The sequence below is a fragment of the Periplaneta americana genome, chromosome 3 (assembly GCF_040183065.1).
Source record: "Periplaneta americana isolate PAMFEO1 chromosome 3, P.americana_PAMFEO1_priV1, whole genome shotgun sequence".
Lineage (NCBI taxonomy): Eukaryota > Metazoa > Arthropoda > Insecta > Blattodea > Blattidae > Periplaneta > Periplaneta americana.
Window position 1 is genome coordinate 206,212,723 of NC_091119.1, and position 17,575 is coordinate 206,230,297.

The 17,575-nt window shown below is 33.8% G+C and overlaps 1 protein-coding gene and 1 long non-coding RNA gene across 2 annotated transcripts in view; both read left to right on the forward strand.

Moving 5' to 3' along the window:
• Window positions 1-335: 335 nt before the first annotated feature.
• Window positions 336-6,783, forward strand: LOC138697179 (uncharacterized). Its single transcript, XR_011331554.1, has 3 exons — window positions 336-420; window positions 2,402-2,429; window positions 6,704-6,783. It is a non-coding gene; the product is annotated as an uncharacterized lncRNA (long non-coding RNA).
• Window positions 6,784-17,014: 10,231 nt separating this feature from the next.
• Window positions 17,015-17,575, forward strand: part of LOC138697083 (uncharacterized) — a 26,371-nt gene continuing 25,810 nt past the window's right edge. Inside the window, exon 1 of the mRNA XM_069822680.1 lies at window positions 17,015-17,096. Within this exon, the coding sequence (XP_069678781.1) occupies window positions 17,015-17,096 (82 nt within the window). The remainder of the gene's footprint in view (window positions 17,097-17,575) is intronic.

The window sequence follows — 17,575 nt, forward strand, 5'->3', positions numbered from 1 at the left end:
TTGCACTGTTATGTGTGTTTTTGTTTTCGTATGTTCTACATACGACATACGGAAAAGAGAACGAGAACGAAAGTATTGTTAAAATAAACGTATTTAAATGTGAGCATTCAATGTATAATATCCAAGGCGGTGTCCGAACCCTGAAAGCAGCTGTAAAGTTGTGAAACTCAATTACCGTCGGTTAATGAACATAATTCTAGTTGAGAAAATTTTTAATAACACGTAAATGGCCATTGTATATTTTTGTGATTCCAATAAAAGGTCTTTATGAGAATAAGTTCAAAACAAATTTACAAATGTAATGGCATATAATATGTTAGTAAAACGTATTTTTCAGCCGTGGCAGAAAAACTTGGATTGCCTGCCTGCAACTTGGCGGCAGGCATCAGTCGCATGACGATCGACGGTACTATGTTATTTGTAAGTATCACATACTCCTGTCAAGAAGTCACATGAGACTACATTACTAATGTGACAACACCTCAGAAATAGCATGAACAGATATCGGCCAGTATTCCTTCCTATCAATGAGTCAGTTTGCACCCGCACAGTTAGTCCTACGCTAGCTTTGCATAATAGTAATATGCGTTACAAGAGCGGTATGTTGAAGTTTTCATCTTCGAGGAAAAGTTTGAAAAAGCGAAACGTAGTTGAGCTTTTTTAATTTCCGAGAATTCAAAGAAAACATACCGCTTGTGCATCGTACATTATTTTGTGCGAAGATCGTTTATTACATACCTGAAAGAGGAATTTCTAATTAGTTGCAGTGAAATCTCCTCTTGGTTTCTGTTCAATGACGGCAAATTTGCAAAACAAAAATATCTATCTTCAACATTGTTGCTTTAAAATGTTTTGTGCGAGGTCGTGCGTATTTGCTTGCTTTCCGCACAGAATCAATACGCGGTAAGTGTGAGATACCACATTCAGTATTCCCAACGTAACACACATAACAATTTCCTTCTTCTTACCGCTTAAGCGCCATATTCATTTTACTGCTTTAGGCTTTTAACATATTATTTTTAGAGACGTTTAACATAGTAATAATTATAAATTGGAAACTTACCACTGCAATTTCACCTAAATTGCACTGTTAATTATTGTTTTTAAATATTTTCAAAAATTAAGTAAACTCTACAACACCACAAAAGTTACTGCATTTGTAATGCAAGTAACATTAAGGAAGCCGTGAAAAAATCAACAAGATTACAGATTCCGATGTTATTACTGCAATATGTTATATAAATAATATTGTTAAAATATTAAAATGAAAAATAAATCATTACATAACCTTACCGTTTGTTTTAAGTTCGCATTTATAGACTGGGGGAAAAAAAAGACAGACGTATATCACGGCCTGCTGGAATATAGTAAACACAGAAAACATTTTATAGCAACAATGTCGAACATAGATATTTTAGTTTTTAAAAGTTGCCGTCATTGAACAGAAACCAAGATGGAGATTTCATTGCAACTAATTATAAATTCCCCTTTCACACAAAATAATGTACGATACACGAGCGGTATGTTTGTTTTCATGTTCTCGGAAATTAAAAAAGCTCAACTACGTTTCGCTTTTTCAATCTTTTCCTCGAACATAAAAACATCAACATACCGCTCTTGTAACGCATATTACTATTCTGTGTTTACTATACTCCAGCAGGCCGTGATATACGTCTGTCTTTTTTTTTCCCCCAGTCTATGATGAGTCTGGAATCTTGTTGATTTTTTCACTGCTTCCATAATGTTACTTGCATCACGAATGCAATAACTTTAGTGGAATTATAGAGTTTACTTAATTTTTGCAAATATTTAAAAACAATAATTAACAGTGCAATTTAGGTGAAATTGCAGTGGTAAGTTTTCAATTTATAATTATTACTATGTTAAACGTCTCTAAAAATAATATGTTAAAAGCCTAAATCAGTAAAATCAATATGTCACTTAAGCGGTAAGAAGACGGAAATTGTTATGTGTGTAAGGTTGGGAAAACTGAATGTGGAATTTTATACTTTCCGCGGATTGGTTTTGTGTGGAAACGAAGCAAATACGAACGATCTCGCACAAAATATTTTTATCTTCAGTTGAAATTAATAAAAAAATCTCTCATTACAAATTCTACTCGTTATTGCTTAAAATAAAATTCAAAGTATGTAAATAGCTGTCACAGTATCTTCAAAACATGGCATTCACAAGTATGGATGTAAAATGTATATGAATAACTTTACAATGAAATGGATAATTATAATTACTTTAATATGGAGGAGATATACTTTAAAATAGAACACGTCGAAATACATAGACTTACTTTCTGCGTTGTATTTATAAGAATAAGAGTGTCATAGTAAGCATTCTTGTAGTAAAAGAGAAGTATTAAATTACTCATTTTTCTTTCTTTTTTCAGTATTGCCCTGAGAAATATATCAAGCAAAGTAAGTATGATGAAACAAGAGACAAGAGAGTTTGGTTTCTCTCCATTACAAGGATTCAAAAGTAAAGCAAAGGAAAGCGATCATAATTGTAGGTCGAAAAGCAAATGTCGAAAACGGTAGCATTTGAAATAGGCTATATAATGCAACTTTTTCACTTTGCAACGTCATCTGACCTCATTCCAGACATTAGATCAGAGTGAAGGATTAATTCAGAGAAATTCTGCTACACTTCTGTTCACAGCAATTAATTAGGCGTGCTTAAATCTGCATCGTCTAAAGTTTTTTTTATTCAACCATTAAATTGACAAAGTATCCTATAGGATACAACAGGTTAATAGGCTATATCCTATAATCTATATATATAATTTGAACTGGTAATGGAAATTACGGGAAAACGGGTGAACGGATTTTAATGAGTGACCCCTCATTTTCATGCCTGGCATCCAAAGTTTTTCGGAAAAGTAGTAGTTTTCAGTGAAATGTCAATTTTCCTACATAATTTTCCTATTTTCCAAAATCCATCTGTTGTCAGTTTTGAGAACTAATTTTATCGAATCACGGCCGACTTGATTGAATTTCAGAACAAAACACACACTACAATAAACAATAGGCCATGACCTGCAGGATTGCCGACATATTTAGAGCTCAATTCAATTTGTTATTAAAAACTGATTTTGCAGTGTATAATTTTCTGAGGACAGCTGTGTATTGGATATTCAAATTTACGAAACTTGAGGTGGTTTGATGACATTATTACCATTACAAATTAAATATTATTATAGTTAATATCATGATGCGTCTATTTTTCATTAATTATACATAATATTGATGCTATATTGATGACATGAAAGTGAAACGTTTTGAGGTTATGTAAGTAAATGTAGAGAATATCTTAATTTAGATCTTCATTTCTATAATTTACTGAGTGGCTGCTATATATAACTACAAAACTTAAGATAATAATATTGTTATTAAAAATCAAATATTTTTTATACCTATTAACCCAGTGGGTTTGGGTCTTTTTCATATACTTAATGGCGGTGTAGTGTAGATATTGATATGTGTCATTGTCTTCAGTATTGGCTCGAGAGAGCGCAAAAATTACAGTTCCTAAGGAAAGATAAAAAGGTACTACTTACTGATAAAATAAGAGGCCTAAAAAATTTTGTAGTCTCCAGATCATTTCAGCAAGATCTCTTAGTAGGATAAAATGATTTTACGCTCTACATTTCTGGTTCTACATGCAGCAGCTATACGAAAATGCTATTGTTCGAAAGCTTAGCAAACCTGACATTTTTTTTAACTTTTGCCTACAATTCACAATGACCTGAAATAGCTACTGCTATCGTCCTGGCATTGATACTTGCGTTTTCGCGTTGAAACTCAAAAACTGAAGTTGGATAGGTTCAAGAAAAAGTATTTGACCTAAAAAAATCCATTCAGCGGGAGTATGTTTCATTATTATGGAAGAAAATAACTATCAAAAAGACAAGTATTCTTCATTGAAAATAAATCTGAAAAATTTTTATTTGAACGTCTAACGAACTTAGTTTGCAGCAGCATTTGCTGCACAAGCCACTAGTTTTAATAGAACAATAGAAAAAAAATCGGTAGGAAAATTAAAATTTCACAATACTATAATATTGTACAACATATAAAATATGAACATTGCGATAGTTGTTTTCTTTACGGTCCGACACGGTTTAATAAACTAGCGTGAGAAATGAAGCTTTGCCAATTTAAGTGTTAATGACATAAAACCATACCGAACTGAATTCAATTTATTAATAGCTACGATTTACAAAATATTTCCCATTAAATAATTGCAGTGTTATACAGGGTGCAAGTAATGTAAGTGTGCTAATTTAAGGGGCAATATAGGCCTAATGCGTTAAGACAGTGCTTCCAAAACTTTTGAAGGCGGGACCCATTTTTGGGCCAAACATTTGTTTGAGATCCCCCCCCCCACTACCACTATTCGAACAATATAAATTCCTGTAAAATTGCGTACAACTATAATTTTAGTCAAAACCAGTTAACAACAGCTTATTGAGTATTTTCCGGTAGAAATTCAAAACAGTTATGATAGCCAAGGTTGGATACTGAATCCATTATAGACAACTCCGTTCAACTCGTTAACATTCCATCCTACAATTATGGGGGAAAAATTCATTGAAATATGTACCTATTGATGGAATGTTGAAGCTAGACCTTTTTTTCGCAGAACATAGACCAATTTCGCAACAAAACAATATATTGAGCTTACAAAACAAACTCTTAAATTTGTGATAACTAAGCTCCGTCTTCCAGCTACCTAAAGATTGAAGTTAAAGACACATTAGGTATAGTACGCCGAACATAAGTAATGCAACGGATCAAGATATAAACAAACACGTCATCGCTGCGTGTTCGTGGAGTACAGTCAACTCCCGACATTCTGAAACTATACTAGTAAACACATGCTTGAGCAGTGATGTTCATTTTCGTCGTGATCTTTGCAGTGAATAATAACGTGCATTCATAAGTTACGGAACTTGAACATATGCGGATGTCACTTGAAATGATTTTATATTGCAAGAAATTGTTTCAATAGCACATGACGTTATTAGTGCATGATGTAGTACAAGATATTCCTATTCTTTGATATTTTTTCGTGTTTCATTAGGATATTGCATATCTCGCTCATTTTTGAAAACCTATTAATTTTCTATGTACTTTTGTAGAAATTCCCTAAAATCAGTTCCATGCTCCTTGTAGTATTACTTACTTATTAGCTTTTAAGGAACCCGGAACTTCATTCCCGCCCTCACATAAGCCCGCCATTGGTCCCTATCCTGAGCAAGATTAATCCATTCTCTATCATCATATCCCATCTCCCTCAAATCCATTTTAATATTATCTTCCAATTTACGTCTCGGTCTCCCTAAAGTCTTTTTCCCTCCGGCCTCCCACCTAACACTCTACATGCATTTCTAGATTCGCCCATACGTGCTACATGCCCTGCCCATCTCAAACGTCTGGATTTAATGTTTCTAATTATGTCAGGTGAAGAATACAATGCGTACAGTTCTGTGTTGTGTAACTTTCTTCATTCTGCTGTAACTTCATCCCCCTTAGCCCCAAATATTTTCCTAAGCACCTTATTCTCAAACACCCTTAATCTCTGTTCCTCTCTCAAAGTGAGAGCCCAAGTTTCACAACCATACAGAACAACGGATAATATAGCTGTTTATAAATTCTAACTTTCAGATTTTTCGACAGCAGACTGGATGATAAAAAGTTTCTCAACCGAATAGTAACAGGCATTTCCCATATTTATTCTGTGTTTAATTTCCTCCCGAGTATCATTTATATTTGTTACTGTTGCTCCAAGATATTTGAACTTCTTCATCTCTTCAAAACATAAATTTCCAATTTTTATATTTCCATTTCGTACAATATTCTGATCACGAGACATAATCATATACTTTGTCTTTTCGGGATTTACTTCCAAACCTATCTCTTTACTTGCTTCGATTAAAATTCCCGTGTTTTCCCTAATCGTTTGAGGATTTTCTCCTAACATATTCACGTCATCCGCATAGACAAGCAGCTGATGTAACCCGTTCAATAAGGCTTCAAATAAGCCCTGTAGCATTATGGATATAAATTCTGTATTATATTATTACAACGAGATAGATACAGTAAAGCAGAGGTCGTATAGATACATTCTTTATAATTGACATGAAAACCTGATATAAACATTAACTTTAATCTGAGTACACAATCTCACAAATCTGTAATATAAAGAAACACTTCAACGATGCTAAGTTTAATCATTCTTGTGTTATTAACTAGCAAAATTCATCAGATGTGTAAGAACACCCAGTATTATCACATCTAGCACTTAATGTTACGACAATAGAAGTAGGATATCACTGAAATGCACTGTTTTGATGCAGCTAGACAACTCAAAATGATTATTTTTCAAGGCTTGTGAAGTCCAGAGCGGGAAGTGCTTTGGAAGAGAAATAATCTGAAGTCTCATTTAGTAGATTTAAAACTTCTTCTTTAAGGGAGAGGGCTTCAGGCAAAATTTACCGGCCGTTTCTCGCTCACATCGAGATTTCGAAGTAGCATAGAGGGCACGAACGGCGATCTTCAGCTTCAAACCCGAATTCATTAAAAGGGTGACTTCCACAGTATCATTCTTTTAGTATTGAATACTATAAAACATCAACTAAAAGTTATAAAACAAATTATGATTTAATGTTCTATTTTTTTCTGTTTTTCAGGTCTGTCATGTCTGCGTGAAAGGAAAGAAATTAAGAAGAAGATGATGGATGATGCGGAGATATAACTCAGTGGTACGCTGTGTTGATATGGCAACGGAGACAAAGCGAAAAAACTGAATGAATGTGCATTAAATGATTTTATGCTCGACCATGTCGAAACGTAGTAATTATACACCTGGTAGCAGACCTTTAATGCATGTCATTAGAGTACACCTACTCATTAAAGGTCAGGTCTTTCAACCAATGACGACTCAGGTTACAACTGTTCAGCCAATGACAGGTCAGCTTTCTACCGTTATAAAACCGCAAGTATCGATTATTCTCGGATATGCAATCGAAAGAGAATTAGCGAAAAGTCACGGAGGCTGGAAATCCAATACTGTCGCAGAAGGTTATGTTCTGTTACTATAATAATTAGCGTTAATTGTAAATAATATTCAAATAAATTCAATTTGTCATCTCGTTTTTCAATGTCTAATTTAATTTCAATGTTATCTCTGTAGGTTCTTACGGCCTAGCAAGGTCAATGTGGATATCTGTTCCTCGGAAAAAATCAATACTTTCGCGTCTGCGCACATCTCACAACATACGGAACATTGCTGAAGGTCAGATACAATTAAAATTAATAATATCAAGTTAGAAATATGGTCGAGCATAAAAAGTCGTATGAAACTCGCCTATAATGGTAATTAAGAAGCTCGTATGAAAATTATGAAACTCGCTTGCGCTCGTTTCATAAACATCGATACTCACTTCTTAATTACCTTCATTATAGGCTCGTTGCATAATGTACTATTATGCTCGACCATGCCGAAATGTAGTAATTATACACCTGGTAGCAGCCCTTTAATGGACTTCATTAAAGTACACCTATTCATTAAATTTCAGGTGTTCCACCAATCAGAAAATACCATTGTAGCAATATGAAAGCACAAGTATCGATTATTCTCGGATATGCAATCGAAAGACAACTAGAGCGAGATTAGACAATATTAAACTTAGTTGAAAAAAACAACACACAAATTAACATCAATTCACCGTCATCTTCCAGCCTTTCACAAAGCATATTCCCACAAATTCATTTCACCAATTGCCGGAAAAAATCAATATGGTCGAGCATAAAAAGTCATATGAAACTTGACTATAATGGTAATTAAGACGCTCGTATGAAAATTATGAATCTCGCTTGCGCTCGTTTCATAAACATACTCGCTGTGTTGATATGGTAACTGCGACACTGAAATAACTGAATGAATGTGCATTAAAGATGATAAGAGTTAGAACTTTAAATAAATTCTGAAGTTACTTTCTGTGTTTGAAGGCCATGTAAACTTAAACGCATTCCCTGTTATTTGTAAGGTAATTAATTTCAATAAAGAACTAAACATGAAGCGTTATTCACAGGTGGAGTACATTTTCAAATTGTCCAATAACAAAAATTATTTACCAAAATGTAAATCAGCCTGTCATACATTATGAAATAGGGCTATTTTGAGATAGTTGTCAAATCTCTCCCTTGCAAAGTATGTACATTTCCGAAGCGTATCGGATAGCAAAGAAAGATATTCATTCTATTCTCACTATAAGTTATTGTGTATTTTTTCATTCTATTTTTCAGGATATATTATTTGACTAGACATATGGGTTAGTCTTACTATACTGGGTGTTCAGTTCAAAATGTGTCTTGGCTCGCTGTACGCCGTCATGTGGCTAGTTGATGAGCCTAGAGAATTCAATCTTCCTACACTTCCGCAGCTCAGGTGTTAACCTAAGAGGCAGAGAAGATGGCTAGCAAGTACGGCGTTCATTCTGAAGAGTACATACCGATACGTACGATAACGCCGGTAGTGGCAGGAATGTGAACTGTTTGGAAATACGTACTGTAGGGATATGGGGAGAGGGTTAAGACGATTACTTACGTATTTGTTGACATTAACTTCGACGGTCAACATGGACACGGAGCATTTGATTTGTGTTGTGGAATGTTACCGTACGCAACCGATGATAACAAATGCCCTGCGTACGACTTGCCCGCTCAAAACACAGTTCGAAAGAGGTTATGGTAGCACACAGACCGCACAGACCGCCATCTGTTGCTACGACGTTCAAGTTATACCGTACACGTTCTCAAGTTCAGATTGAAGAACGCCTTAAATAATAGGCAACTTCTCTAACATATCAGCTGATACTCGCTTCAAATCGGTGACCCAACAACAGTGACGTCATGACACACTTTGAAATGAACACCCAGTATTATGACGTTATCTGAATAAGAGTTATAAAATGTACAAGGTGGGTCACACAAACGGGAGATTTTAATGTTGTTATTGTATGTATGTATGTATGTATGTATGTATGTATGTATGTATGTATGTATGTATGTATGTATGTATGTATGTATGTATGTATTTTTTTTAAACCTTGTTTACCAGCATGTTCCATTACAAAAATGCAATACTACATGCTAATAGACTACACATTACAATATTGGTAACTCTTCCGAATACAATGTATATACATTATTGATAGCCTATTCTACTTTCCCTAAATATACTATTTACAACATGTTAACATCTATGCTACTGATGTATGTATGTATGTATGTATGTATGTATGTATGTATGTATGTATGTATGTATTAACTCTACAATTGGGTATACACCCGGTGGAGGTGATATATAATATACAATAATACAATACTTACAGCAATAAAAGAATAAAATAAAACATAGGACTATAAATAAAAACTATGCTATAATAAGGCCTACAATAAGCAAAAGTAAGCGTAACTTATAAGTACTTCTATTTCACCCATCTATTACCAATTTAAGTAATTACATATCAACTTAATTACATATCATCTTAATTAATTACATATCACCTTAATTTATTTACATATCGACTTAATTATATATCATTTTAATTAATTACATATGAACTTAATTAATTACTTGACACAACTTAGATAATTACCTGCACCTACAATTACATTTTCAGTCCAATCATCTCAACCTTTCCTTAAATGTATTGATTTTGAGAGTACCACCCTGAAAGGTTGCCGCAGGTAAGCTGTTCCAGTCTACTATTGTGCGGTTAACAAAGGATTATAATAATAACAAAGGTTATTGGTAGTACATGGATTGTTTAGTAGGACTACAAGCAAACAATCTCATGGGCGAATATAAAAAACGTATTTTCTTTTCTTCCACCATGTTAATAATGTCAAAATAAGTGCTTATACAAATTTTGGTTACTCCACCGCAATTAAGAGGACCGTCCAAAAGGTAAGTTTGCCTGGGGCCGTTTACGGAAAGAAAACAAAATTTAATGGAAAGATTAACTGAAACAGATACAGTAATTGTCGAGCAATTTTTCAACTGAGACATTTGTTAGACCTTAGAATCAACTTTTGTATGCCTGTGTCGTAGAACTCTGCCGCCAGGGACTAGAACCAATGTGACTATATACTTCTTTTTCCTTCCTTTGCCCTTTTTGTTCTCTTTATCAGTCGATGAATTTATTATCTTAGCCTTTTTATCGCGGATTTTATTTAATTTTTGTATTTCTTTTCTGTTTTATTACTATTTTATTACATTCCATTTTGATATATTCTTTCTTACGTTTTTCCATATTAACCATTTGTACTGAATGAGTTGCTTTCACTGTATTCCAATGTATTTTAATTTCTTTTTTTTTTTCTATTATGGTATTATTTTCATGTTGTTTAGTGTCGGTATTATTATTATTATTATTATTATTATTATTATTATTGTTATTAACTTTTTTTGTAATATGTTAGTATTCTGTTCTTTACCTTTTCGTTAAATTTTAACTGCTTGTATACTTTGTGACCTGGTAGAGTGTAAGAGAAGGCCCTATGGTCTTAACTCTGCCAGTATAAATAAAGAATTATTATAATTATTATTATTATTATTATTATTAGTGGGAGTGCATTATATAGCGAAATTTATAAACTTGTACTTGCTATTTGGGAAAAGGAAATTGTACCAGAACAATGGAAGGAGTCCATAATTGTACCTATTTTTAAAAAGGGGGACAAAACCAACTGTGGTAACTTTCGAGGAATATCACTTTTGTTGACGTCGTACAAAATTTTGTCCAATATTCTTTTGAGAAGATTAACTCCGTACGTAGATGAAATTATTGGGGATCATCAGTGCGGTTTTCGGCGTAATAGATAGACTATTGATCAGATTTTTTGTATTCGAGAGATAATGGAGAAAAAATGGGAGTATAAGGGTACAGTACATCAGTTATTCATAGATTTCAAAAAGGCTTATGACTCGGTTAAGAGGAAAGTATTATATGATATTCTTATTGAATTTGGTATTCCCAAGAAACTAGTTCGATTAATTAAAATGTGTCTCAGTGAAATATACAGCAGAGTCCGTATAGGTCAGTTTCTATCTGATGCTTTTCCAATTCACTGCGGGCTAAAGCAAGGAGATGCACTATCACCTTTACTTTTTAACTTCGCTCTAGAATATGCCATTAGGAAAGTTCAGGATAACAGGCAGGGTTTGGAATTGAACGAGTTACATCAGCTTCTTGTCTATGCGGATGACGTGAATATGTTAGGAGAAAATACACAAACGATTAGGGAAAACACGGAAATTTTACTTGAAGCAAGTAGAGCGATCGGTTTGGAAGTAAATCCCGAAAAGACAAAGTATATGATTATGTCTCGTGACCAGAATATTGTACGAAATGGAAATATAAAAATTGGAGATTTATCCTTCGAAGAGGTGGAAAAATTCAAATATCTTGGAGCAACAGTAACAAATATAAATGACACTCGGGAGGAAATTAAACGCAGAATAAATATGGGAAATGCGTGTTATTATTCGGTTGAGAAGCTCTTATCATCCAGACTGCTGTCGAAAAATCTGAAAGTTAGAATTTATAAAACAGTTATATTACCGGTTCTTCTGTATGGTTGTGAAACTTGGACTCTCACTCTGAGAGAGGAACATAGGTTCAGGGTGTTTGAGAATAAGGTGCTAAGGAAAATATTTGGGGCTAAGCGGGATGAAGTTACAGGAGAATGGAGAAAATTACACAACACAGAACTGCAGGCATTGTATTCTTCACCTGACATAATTAGGAACATTAAATCCAGACGTTTGAGATGGGCAGGGCATGTAGCACGTATGGGCGAATCCAGAAATGCATATAGAGTGTTAGTTGGGAGACCGGAGGGAAAAAGACCTTTAGGGAGGCCGAGACGTAGATGGGAGGATAATATTAAAATGGATTTGAGGGAGGTGGGATATGATGATAGAGACTGGATTAATCTTGCACAGGATAGGGACCGCTGGCGGGCTTATGTGAGGGCGGCAATGAACCTTCGGGTTCCTTAAAAGCCATTTGTAAGTAAGTAAGTAAGTATTATTATTATTATTATTATCATTATTATTATTATTATTATTATTATTATTATTATTATTATTATAAGGTTGTCGGCACCTCTCTGTTGATCCCACGATATGACAAATATCTCGATTCCGGTGGGGAATATGTTAAAAAATAGGTCAACAGTTGCTGTACCTGTTCCAATAAAACTCTCAATGAAACTGTGTTTTCTGTCTGTAAACGACACTTGAGGGCCCTCCTAATTGCGCCGGAGAGGCCAAAATTTGTATAAGCACTTATTTTGACATTATTAACATGGTGGAAGAAGAAAAAAAATAACTTTTTTATCTGCCCCATGAAAATGTTTGCTTGTTAGATGAATTGTCATTGTTCAGCCTGATGCAATTTATTAAACATGGAGCATTGGACTGGTGAGCAAGGAGGATTTGCTGTAAAATCTTATTATCTAAATTGTCAATGCACAGAAGCTGCTCTTAAGGAGAGATTGAAATCTGGGTTAGCAATTTAGAAGAAACATCAAGTATTGGGCCACATTTCTTGTGAAATATCAAGGAAAGTTTGTGAAATAATTTATCTCTTCTTTTTTCGTTTTTCAGTTCAGGAATGTGCCGAAATGGAGAGACAACGGCAAGAACAGAAGTTCAGTGGTTCGATTGGTTGCCATGGCAACACACACAATGTAAACTTAATTCATTGTAATTATTAAGGAATGCACATTAAATGATATAAATTGTTCCTAGCAATTTACATTAACCCGCTCCTACCAAGGTTTATTATAACTTATTAATATCAAGTGGGGTAATACAATTACCCCCATCAAAATCATACACAAATCTTAGTTAAGAATTTGGAATATTTAACAATTTATATATTGTTGACTGTAGATCTCCAGAAAATGTAAATAGTACATTATGCAACGAGCCTATAATGATAGTAATTAAGAAGCGAGTATGGATGTTTATGAAACTCGCTTGCGCTCGTTTCATAATTTTCATACGAGCTTCTTAATTACTATTATTATAGGCGAGTTTCATACGACTTTTTATGCTCGACCATATTTCTAACTTGAAATTATTCAGATACATTTTATTTCTATCTGACAAGATCGGAAGTGACCTTGTTCTAGGTCGTGAATTGTGAGATGTGCGCAGACGCGAAAGTATTGATTTTTTCCGAGGAACAATAATGTCACTGACCTTTTGTAATCCCGTTAAACTTGGTATAACCTTGATTATTGAATTCGACATTGAAAAACGAGATGACAAATTGAATTTGTTTGAATATTATTTACAATTAACGCTAATTATTATAGTAACAGAACATAACCTTCTGCGACAGTATTGGATTTCCAGCCTTCGTGACTTTTCGCTAATTCTCTTTCGATTGCATATCCGAGAATAATCGATACTTGCGGTTTTATAACGGTACAAAGCTGACTCGTTATTGACTGAACACCTGTAAGCTGAGTTGTCATTGGCTGAAAACACCTGAACTTTAATGAGTAGATGTACTTTAATGACATGCATTAAAGGACTACTACCAGGTGTATAATTACTACTTTTCGGCATGGTCGAGCATAAAAAATATAAAATAATCGTACTATTTAAAAAAATACAGGGTGGTTAAAAAGTACCGTTCTATATTACTTAAAACGTACACTAAAATAAAAAGTAGATATGTTACTGGTAACACTGTAATATAAGTAAATTAAAACCTTCCTCACTTCATTTCGAGATCAACTCCTCAAAGCTATATAATCCTGACATAGCAGCCAACACAGCTATGAGTTATGATTGTCACAGCAACACTGTATAACATAAATTTGATATCATTTCAGTTATTTGTTGAAATTTATATTCGAATACAATCTATACAACCATAAACATCTTCAAAAGATTTGTTTATAATAAAAATCTATAAAAACTTCTAAAAATAAACGTATAAAAATATAAATCCAATGAAACAAAATTTAGTTCTATGTTGAAATTTAAATATTGGAACACGTCCAATAGTACAATGGGCATCTCGAAAGAGAGTCCACTAATAATTATGTATAACAAAATCGCTTTTAGAATAACCGTAATAGACACGAGTTAAAAAAACTGAAAGCCAAAAGTCATGATCAGGCTTCGAGACTTCGGACCCGATAGAGCAGTTTGGTGGGAAATCCGCATAACGGCGTACTCAGTATAGTGGTAAAGCGTTCAGTGGGTGGGGGTACTGTAGAATGAATGCCAACAAATATGCAAGGCAAACGCTCTGGATTTGAAGGTTCTGACGAATAATTTGGTTTTCATACAAACTGTCTCTGAAACTATTACACGGCTAGAAAAGTCAGAGCAAGAGATGCCGGAAGCCCTCAAATTGAGGAAATGACACAGAGAATTAATGAGACACCAAGTACACCGGGTACTGAACGTGTAAAACAGAAGTGGAAATCAATTTTATGTAAAAAATAATGGATATGCATCACTGTGAAATATAAACAGCAAATTAGTGGACATAGAGTCACCCGAGAATAAAGGAATGTATCTTAGAGACTGCAATGATGTTAGGTTTTTTCGTCATGCGACGTAGAGAGCAGCTTTGGTTTGTATTTGGAAGATAACGAAGAAGATTTATTGAGAAAATGAAAATGTATCTTGTAGTACATTGCAATTCGGTACTGTAGCTGCACTTCCTAAAGACGACCAATAGGATAAATGAAAAAAATTAAAATTGCTACATGCTTATTTCCACCATTAACACTGTGTATAATTAAACACAAATGCTTATAAAAAACAGGAGAATAAATGCTTTTCACATCCTTTTGACATTGTCATTGTGTAATTTATATTTACTTTCAGAATGTACTTATATGTGTGTTTCCCCATACTACCGTACTCTATTCTAAATAGCAACGTTGTTACCTCAACACATCTCTACCTTTCACTACCTGCAGCGAGGCAACAACCTATAGTGCATGCACAGTAAACTTATTGTATCGGGTCCAAAGTCTCGAAGCCTAGTCATGATAATGTAAATAACAATATGAATAATGACATAAGTAACACGAAAGAAAACAATTTGGAACCACTGAAACTCATAACTGAAGAAAATTAAGTTACGGACTGAATTTAATATCCCGACTACCAAGGGGGGTAACAAGATCACCCAACATGAATAAAGCGAATTACTTCTTAAAGTAGATGAAATAGGCCTATGTATGTTATTCTCATTTCGAATTGTAAGTAGACATATAACAGACAAATACAAGAAATTAAAAAAAATAATATTGACAAAAATGGAAACAATACTCAAATATCATCAGTGGGGTAATCATATTACCCCCCACATGGTAGTAGAAGGGCTAATACAAATCTTACTTCATGTCATTCCAGATAACGATGAACATTGATTATAAATTGAATTAATCTACTTGATATTAATTGCACAAATTTGTATAGCTTAATGAAAGTATGCTACTTTGTATTGTATATATTTGTATAGTTTTGGCCGATGAATTGTATATGCTTTAAGTTGAATAGTAATCTGTATAGCTCTACTGATAAATTGTTTGTGTTTGTAATTTGAAGTAGTTTGCATGATATGTATTATCAATTTCTGTATATCACAACTGGTTGAATTGTTTATGCCTTAAATTTAATTAAATTGTTTTGTATTATAATATAGCTCAACTGATGAATGATCGCTTGCGTTTGTAAATTTAATAATCTGATTGGCTATGTATTGTATACTTTTAGTAGAGCCATCGATGTAGCTCAGTCGGCAGACTCGCCGGGCTGCTGTTCCGGAGCTGCGTTCGGGCTTGGGTTGGATCCCCCTTTGGACTTTGGTTTCTTCCGAGGTTTTACAGCCGTGGGACTGAAGCCGGATGGTCTATGGCGAGTCCTTGGCATCAACACCTTTGATTTGATTACCCCCTTTGATTTGATTACCTGGTTGGGTTTTTCCGAGGTTTCCCCCACCGAAAAGGCAAATGCCGGGTAATATTTTGGCGAATCCTCGGACCTCATTTCATCTCACTACATCTCGCCAAAATGTAAAAAAATTGTACAACATTGTAAAAATTGTAGAAAATTACTAAATTGTAAAACTATAAAAATTTGTAAAAATTGTAATTGTAATATTGTAAAATGTTGACATGTTCCACATCTTAAAGCTTCATTGCTCATGTAAGATCTATGGAATAAAATAAATGAATGAATGAATGAATTGCTATTCATGTATACTTTAGCACATTACCGTAACTTTCCCATTACTTGTAAGACAAGTTAATATCCAGAATTAAATATGAAGCATTTTGAACTGGTTTAAAAAATACGTCAAAGGTGATTAATTGTCTGCTTCCACTTGAAGTAACCGTTCATCCAAAACAAATTATTTAAACACAAGAAAGTATAAAATTGAAAAACTTTCAGCAGAATGAAAGAATCGATAAAACTTCAAAGGTGCCATAATTCATTACACATTAAAGTATACAGTTCGTGATAATGGGTTTTATATGACATTTGGTACCCTAAATTATGAACAGTGATGTCATTTCCTTTATTCGTTCGAACAATAAAAATCTCATTTTAATTCAACCGATTTCTAACTCAACTTCTGGAAGTGTAAAACATATCATATCTCCCTTCTATTTGTTATATATTAAACTTTTTTTGTAATATAATACCGCTATGATGTCTGTTCGTATACTTACGTAATGCTATTACACATTCACGCAGATTCAAATGTACAATAGAGTACTATGTAATTTATTCCATCAGTCCATTAAATATACTTAGGCTACTATATTATATTGAATTCAATTTTAACGAAAAAACCAGAAAAAAGCTCAACATTCATATTTACACAAATACAATTACGAACTCTTCCGAGCATCATTTGTGCAACAGCTGGATCTGAACATTCACAATGAGGTTCTTCGCTGTGATGGTAGCAATTGTCCTCGCGGCCGCAGAAGTGTTCGTATTGTCTGCATTTGACAAGCCAGAAGGTGAGTACAAAGTGTGATGGGAACCCCACCACAGCAACATCTGCGTAGATCAAACTCTTATGCTTGTCCCTTTGCAATACTTCAAGAATTTGTCAAATGATTTTGTTCTTATTTAATATCTATAAGAGAAAAGTTGACTAGGAACAATGCACATCAAATAGATACGTTGAACCTTAAATAATGTCATTAATTTCAAGGGGTTATTCTTTGAGTTATTTAAAACAAAAATATTTAATACAATATTGCTCCTTTATGCTTCCTTTTCGAGAAAAAAAAATATTTTATAACAAACAATTGATTGTAACCTACCTACTTGCTCATGTAACGCTTTGAGTATAAGTTATCCTCACAAGTTAAATATTTAGGCATTATTATTGACCTACATTTAAAATGGGACAAGTATATCTCCTTCCTGTGTAACAGATTGCGTAAAACAATCCATAAATTTTCCATTCTACGCTCTTATTTACCTGTTTATG